This window comes from Pseudorasbora parva, chromosome 9, assembly GCF_024679245.1.
Source record: "Pseudorasbora parva isolate DD20220531a chromosome 9, ASM2467924v1, whole genome shotgun sequence".
NCBI classification, from domain to species: domain Eukaryota; kingdom Metazoa; phylum Chordata; class Actinopteri; order Cypriniformes; family Gobionidae; genus Pseudorasbora; species Pseudorasbora parva.
Genome location: NC_090180.1, coordinates 31,057,434 through 31,065,560, shown reverse-complemented (window position 1 = coordinate 31,065,560; position 8,127 = coordinate 31,057,434). Strand labels below are relative to the sequence as shown.

The window sequence follows — 8,127 nt, the reverse complement described above, 5'->3', positions numbered from 1 at the left end:
GAAAAAAGTAATAGGTACCACGTGACAACACAGTCCATGTACGCAGGGATGACTGTATTTAAATAATAAAAACTGAGAAACTTTAATGGTCATTGAACGGAAAACACACAGTACATTAAATATGATATTATTTACATATCCAACATAGATAATAATAAACTATTATAGCATTCATATAACACAGTATAATTTATTTTTAAAAATATTAATTTATTTCGTAACTTAGCCTTGACTACTCTTAAAAAGCACCTGCTTGTTTTTTGGTTCAAACTCGTTTATTTTTACTCTCCCATGTGTCACTGATGAGGGAAGACTATATAAATGCATCAAATAACAAACATCATATGTGTATTACGCTTATCTGTTTTTTTAGATCCAAACATTTTCCCAGCAAATGTGATCCGAATGATTTCAGATTAATGATGAAAAATGAAAGATATGTTTACCAATCATTATTATAAACTTTTTAATATGTCGGTAGTGACCACAATATTTTGTCAGCAGTTAATTTACAATCTTCCATAAAAAAACTTAACTCAAGGAATTGAAAATATTACAAACACATATGTTATATGATGGATACAAAATAAATAACTGATGTGTCAATTAAATGTGCCTGTAGGGGCAAACAATATATGCTTAAAACAGCAATTGGCACAATACAAATCTTTACACACTTTTATTGAAATTAGTCAAACTGCAGACTTTTTATTTGTTTATATGCTTTCTCTTCAAAAATAACACAAACATGTATCTGAATCTAGATTTGCAGTAACTGGACAATTATCCATTAATAGTAACTGAACAATGCATATGTACTGGATAATGTCGTTCACTTCTTAGACAGTATCTGACATATAGGGGTCTTTATATTTAGGATTGTGATCTGGGAACATGTGAAACACATTTTTATACTTTTTATATGGGCGACTGCATCACTGTTGATTTCTTTCAATTATTGTATGATTAAGTTTTGGAAGTGACATGATTATTTTGGTAGCGACAATTTTAGGTATTTTTAGCATAACTGAGCACATGCCTGACAAGCAAAACAATTGTACATGCACATCATATTTTAGATTAAAACCCAAAAAAGTAATTTTATTAAACATGTTTGGTAGTGAAATTAACTTCAAAATGATGTAATCTAGCCCCAATGGAAAGGGATGCGGTCTCACTTTATGGTCAAAACTTTTGTTTTGGCAGTGAAATTAACTTTTATTTTGTTAAAACTTATTTTCAATTAATACTTTGGCTTTAAGCAGCCCATGACATTCTCATGATAGACAATATATGATTTAACATCAAAAGTATTAATTTTTTTTTTGTAGAGTAATAGTTATTTTTATACAGTGACCCATTAAAATACACTGTCAATTTTATCAAAAACACTTTATTTTCAAAACAATAGCATGTCAAGCAATCACAGAAGTGATTTATAAAGAAACTGTCATCAGAGAAAGCCGTGAGTTTGTGATGGAGGAGAGGCGGCAGATCAGTACTGGAAGCTGCGCTTGGTCTGAATGTCATCCAGGATTTGCTGTAACTCGTCATCCTCAAACCGGCCTTCCAAACTAGAGAGAGAAATCACACAACACACACTAAATGAATGATGTAAACCACATCAAAAGCAGCTAGTTGGATTGTGACTGCTCTCTAAGAAAAATAATTACAGTTAAAGGTGAACTATGTAGTATTTTTGCAGTAAAATATCCAAAAACCACTAGGCCGGTGTTATATATTTTGTTCAGTTGAGTACCTACAATATCCCAGAAGTTTCCAACTATTTGTAAATTGTGAGAAAATTGCTATTTTAACTAAGGACAGGGACGTTTCAGCATTGCATTTGAGGGAGTCGCCTGTCAATTGCGTCATATCTGCGTTACCCTCGGTTTCGGCTTTTATTTGGCAGGAGCGCTTTACTCTTAGCAGTGTGAACAACTGAACGCACGGAGTAACGTCATAACATTGTTTTAAACACACTTAAATGTATCTAATAAGATAAACAGAGCTCCATTACCTCAAAATCATAACCGGAAGAGCGGATCTGTGCAGGCGCCCGGCAAATGAGTCCCGTCCCGTCATAATAAAAGTCCCGGTGTTTGCGAGGCGGGTATTTGTTTAACAATCGCTCCAGCAGCTGTGCTCAGGTCCAGAACACTCGGTCCTGCTCTGCTTTAGACTACAGTAACGTTAATAACCGCATGCATGAACGTGATTTCTGCCCGAGTCCTATTTTCCACCGGCTGTGATGAGAAGACCACATCTCCCAAGATGCTGCGCTCACACTTTGCATCATCAAACTACGATTTGTTTTGAATAGGCGCCATCCAGTGGACGAAAGCTGCATAGTGCACCTTTAAGCCTATAGTTTAAAGAGAAAAACATGATCTGTCAATATCCGCATTTCCATTACACTTCAAATTGCGCAAATTGAAATTGCGAATTGAAACTGCAGTGAGTTCAGCGTTTATGGGCGTGGATTTGCTCTCTCGCTCTGGTTGCTCGCTCGCAGCCTTCCGGGAGAAGAGCCCGTACGGCGCGTACAAGGGGAAATTGCCCTGTTGACGTCAAGCGGACCCATACTCGAAAAAAACTTTCAGAAACCGGAAGGAGTATTTTTGACACAGAAATACTCCATCAAACGACAAACTTATTTTTTGAAACTTTTTTTTCTAAAGTCCATTTTTAGGATGGAAATCCAAGTCTTAAGGTTCTTTCACACCGGACGCGTAACGAAAAAGCTTAACGAATAAGCGAATATTTCGCATGCAAATATTTCGCGTCAAAACCATTCACATCAGCCGCGACACAAATTTGCGACGTTTCAGAGCTCCAACATTCCAAAACATTCGCAGCGACAGCTGAGAAAACACGGGCACTTCATCATTCTGTGAAGACGAGCTTTTCATTTCATTTAAAGGACCGAGAGGAAGGTTTTGGGTGCAGCCAGTCTTAAAGAACAGAGTCTGAAGGGGAGGATGCTAATCTTGAACAAGAGGTAAAACTTTATCATGGCCGGTTCTGCACTTACTTACTAAAGTCTGTGGGACAATTTTAGGATCTCCTCCAGAGACGGCAGTGCATCTGGCGAGACAAACCACGCACTTCTGGGAATCAATCGATCCGAGCAGATGTGTCCAGTCGAGTCACATGTAAACATTTCAGTGCCACCGACGTAGCCTACTGATGGCAACACGTTCACTTTCCATAATCGCGGACACAATGTTTAGAAAAAAATCAACTATTTATAAAAGGTAATAACTTATAAGTTATTTTACTAACTCATAAGTTAAGTTATTGCTGTCTGTATCATACAGTGGTCAAAGACAGCTGCAGCTGTACAGCTTACAGCTGTAATCTCATGAGAAATGCCATGCCTGGCAAAGGTTAAAGTTGATTGAATAGCTCGTGACATCAACTGGACATTTCGTCACCTTTGTTTCCTTTTATGTGATTGGTTGAAGCCGTTTTTGTCGCCGCTAGAGTAAAAAAAAAAAATCGACATCGAAACGAAAAAAATAAATCTCGTTTTTTCGCCTCAGCACATTCGCGTTCGGTGTGGAAGCGGTCATTACACAAACAGCTGACCGGAAAAAAAATACATTGCGCGAATTATTCGCACGTCAAAATCGCGTCTGGTGTGAAAGGGCCTTTAGTATGGTGTTCTTAATAATGCTTTATGTGAGTATGTGTATCCTGTCGCAGTTAGAACACTCCACATTTAATTTAATTTAATTTTCTTCCGATTCGGAGAGCAATGTAGTAGTATTCTAACCGGAAAAAGTAGACCATTCGGGTGTCTTTGGAATAATCATTCAAACATCCTACGATTTGGTACGCACTCATTCTAATTTTGAATACTATTTAGAACAGATAGTAAGCGAAATGGGGCATAGCAAGTGTCTTCTCTTCTACACACACATACACCAAACTCTTTTAGTTTCAGCTACAATACAGTGTTTGAGGGCAGGGAAAAGCAAACATTGTTTTCTGGCAGCCAAAAAAGAACCAAGTTAGACACTAACTCTATTTATCTGCACTCGAATCTCTGAAACTTTGCAGACCTTTTACTTTCACAAACAGCTTACATACGACATGAAAGGTCATATACGAAAAAGAAAAGGAGTACTTTAAGGTTCAATAATAATGACTTCATCTATTGGCCCAAGTGGGCCCGCAGTTCAGATTTTTTTTTTTTTTGCTCTGCCAACATTTTCACTGTGGCCCAATATTGTAAATCAGCTCTGGGCTGCATTTCCCAAAAGCATAGTGAGCCAAGTTGAATGCAGACACAATTGGTGGCAATGGTTCTTCAATATACTTAGGTTTAACAGTGATTTTGGAAAACGCAGCTCTGGTCGGTATTATTGAACCCTGGTCAAGATCTGCAGTCCATGCACAATCCAAGACCGCATTAACAATTAAATGACTGTAAGATCCTCATGCAAGATGTGTTCCTCAGTGCTTGTGTATGAAACAGGCATGAAATTGTCCAAACTAAGCAAATCTCCACATTATAATGACCAACCTTGGGATAAGGGCTTTGGCCTCCTCTGCCGCCTCGGGACACAGATTGGCTAAGCTTGCCAATTCAAACTTGTGAAGCTTCTTCTGAAGAAGTAAGCTGTGAAACACGGCCACAGTTAACAGAAATGCAACAACAAAAATCAGTCCATTCACCAAATGACAGAAGTAAAATTTTATAAGCACAAGAAAACTAAATCTCAGAAACATTCCATTTAGTTTATATTAAGATTTTTGGATAAAAATCACAAGAAAAATCACATGTAGATGAGTTTGATGAGGCTTAGAGCTAATTTCTGGAAGACAGTGGCCCTCCAAACTATTTTTTGTATGTTAATGCTGTTTTACCTGCATATAATGACAGTAGTGAAGCACAACGATTTTTTTACAAAATAAAAAATAGATTTGCAATTAAATGTTTCCTCGCAGCCATGGAAACATAACATTCATGCCGAACGAGATAATTCATTTACGTCTCTCAAGATTTGGGAAAATAATTATTACAAAAGATTCCACGTCCAGTAGAATAAAATGGAGTAAGCCTATGGTTAAATTCGGGGAACATCAGGTGACCAGATGGCAAAAACGAAAGCTTAAATTTGGCTCATCTCACAATGTTTACCATTCGGCATGAATGTTATGTTTCCATGGCTGCGAGGTAACATTTAATTACGGACCTATTATTTATTTTGTAAATAAAGCGTTGGGCTTCACTCATGTCATAATATCCACGTCAAACAGCACGTCAAACAGCAAAGTGTTTGGCCGACCACTGCCAGTGCTACTCAGCCACAGTCTTGCGACCAAAGCACACAGTGATCATTTTCGGACAGAAATTTAGCGTGATCATCTCACAGTGCGTTTGCTGCTACAACCTATGCCTACTGACCATCCTTAGACTAAAAAAAAAGTCTACGAAAAAAAATCTTACACTATTTTTTTTTTTTTTTTTAATGGGGGGGAATAATAAGAGGTAATTGAGCCTTTATCTCACAATTCAGACTTTTCGCCTCAGAATAGTGAGTTTACAATATATCACAATTCTGAGAGAGGAAAAATTGGGATGAAAAGGCACAATTATCTTTTTAGAGAAAACAAGCTTTCATAGGAAACAGGAAAACTATACTGCTATCTATAGTGATCACTAATCATCCATCCCAGTGATTTGTGTACTGTGTGTGCTTGTGAAGCATGCCGACCTGCGCACACTGGCGATGGTCTCTCTGTTCTTGAAGCGGCTGAATCTAGCAGTGTAGTTGAGGGTCTTCATGAAGACCTCAGACAGCTCCTGCTCGTCCTCTGCACTTTCATTCTGCTGCTTGCGATGCTCCAGCAACATGTGAACCTCCGAGTTCAGCAGAGTCTCTGAGTTCTCAAACTCTGGATCAAATCAAACATCAATCATCGTCTTAAATCAACAACACTCTGAAAACAAGACGCAAAACCACACTTAACCAAACAAGAAACCCAGAAAGTAACACGCAACCTGATAGTCTAACAAAAAACAATGGATGAGGAAATAATCCAAACTAGAAAAATAAAATGATGCAAATATTGCAAACTGGGACATTAAAAGAGTTTAATTCACAATTTTGTGAAAGTTTGTGAAAGTCCATCGCTGTGATTGAATATGATTGGTTAATTCTAAAAATCCCATCTCTTGTTTTCATGGGCGTTCTTGAATCAGCCTGATTGAAGAAAATGATGGCATTAAAGAAAAGATTCATTAAAAAGTAAACAAACTCAGCCACTTAGATATCACCACTTTGTCATGTCAAAAATCAAACTTGAAATGGCACGAAACATGACGACTGTGGGGTTTTAGTCCTTTACTATCACTTTATAATGCAACACATCCTTGCTGAATAGAACTAATAATTACATTCTTTTATATATATATATATATATATATATATATATATATATATATATATATATATATATATATATATATATATATATATATATATATATATATATATGTGTGTGTGTGTGTGTGTGTGTGTGTGTGTAAGGGATAATCCACGGCTAGCCATGCATTAAAGGATTTTAATGCACGGGATAGAGGCGAAGAACCGCCCGACGCGAAGCGGAGTGTGAATATGTGAATATTCAGCTTTGATCGAATAAATTAAATTGTAAAGGATATTAAAATACAAAATAAAGTAAACGCTGAGGACTTGGCCTCATCATTTCAGAACTGCACCACCACTCGGCCAAGGTAACGTTAATGTGATAGACTTTTATTTCATTTTAGAGAAAGCACTATGAGGTGTGTGATAGTCAGATAAGGTGGAATTATCCCAATACAATAAACATACAGTAAGTTACAGGCTCGGAGCGAGCGTGTGAGACGCGTTTGCTGTCCATAATGAAGAGCTGATGCTGTGAATGATGTAAGTTACCTTATTTGTGTTGTATTACTCTCACCTTTAGGAAACATGAGCTGAGACGCATCCTCCTCCACATCCCCGACTTGCGTCGCCCCTCCTGCCGCCATCACACAATAAAAAATGAGAATGTGAGTAAATTTTCACTGTGTGCTGTAACAGTCACATCACTACAGCGACCGCCGTTCACTGAACACATTCTACTTCCGGTTCTTCTCTTCTTCTTGTTAATGGCTGTTCACTTCTAAGAGCATTACTGCCACCTGCCGTATTTTGTAACCTATTTCACATCACTACAGCGACAGCTGATTGTTTTGACAGTACATTGACTTTGTTTGTTTGAAGTGCAATAAAAAAATAAAAAAATACGGAGAAATTGCGCTTTACCTGTTACAACGATCATCTGCTAAATGAGCAACATGAACCCCAATTCACACCTTTCAGTCAGTGGAGCCTCTCCCACAGCCGTTCATGAGATTTTAATTGTTGAGAAATATTCTCCACAGAAGAAGCAATCAGGAGGAATTATTCCAGGAGAAGCTACATAGGACTGTAAAGATGGAGTTTGAGGAAGAACCCTGCAGAATGAGAAATGAATACAGAGGAACATGTTTGTGTTTTCCTTCATTCTCTTTAATGACTGATGAGGCACATCAAGATGAAAACTGACATATAACATTACATCTAAAACTGAATACTAGTATTAAAGGGATAGTTCGTCCAAAAACAAAAGTATGTCATCATATACTCACCCTGTTCCAAACCTGTTTGATGTCAGTAACCAAACTCCTTGAGGCCCCATTGACTTTCTACAGTATAAAAAGATTCCATTTGGGAGGAGCGTTGACGTCGAGAGTGTGAAGTGATCTCATTGCTCTGCTCGTCGGTTCTCAGTATAGAATGTGTCCAAAAGAAACGGTTTTCGATTCTGTACTGCTGATCCGAGAACCGCTGTACGTACGGTTACCCGCGTATGCTCAGTATCAGCTGCTCGTGAGTTCATCAGTTCTCTCAGCAAAACATGTTTTAGTGAATGGTTGGAGTTACAACATATAATTCAAGATATTAGTTCATTTCTAGTCAGAGGGAATGTCACTAATGAGTCATGTCAGAAAGTGAGTAACTAAAGTAACTTGTGGGATCAGCGCTGATTTGAGACGCAAACCGTTTAAAAACGATTCTGTCCAATTTGGTGAACTGGTTCGACCGA

At 37.8% G+C, this 8,127-nt stretch overlaps 1 protein-coding gene across 1 annotated transcript; it reads right to left on the bottom strand.

Moving 5' to 3' along the window:
- Nucleotides 1–664: 664 nt before the first annotated feature.
- On the bottom strand, nt 665–7,146 carry polr2d (RNA polymerase II subunit D). Its single transcript, XM_067453211.1, has 4 exons — nt 6,958–7,146; nt 5,727–5,907; nt 4,532–4,627; nt 665–1,574 (listed from the first exon to the last, which is right to left on the bottom strand). Exons 1-4 carry the CDS (start codon nt 7,025–7,027, stop codon nt 1,496–1,498), a joined length of 426 nt encoding a protein of 141 aa, XP_067309312.1. The 5' UTR covers nt 7,028–7,146; the 3' UTR covers nt 665–1,495.
- Between the last annotated feature and the right edge of the window lie 981 nt (nt 7,147–8,127).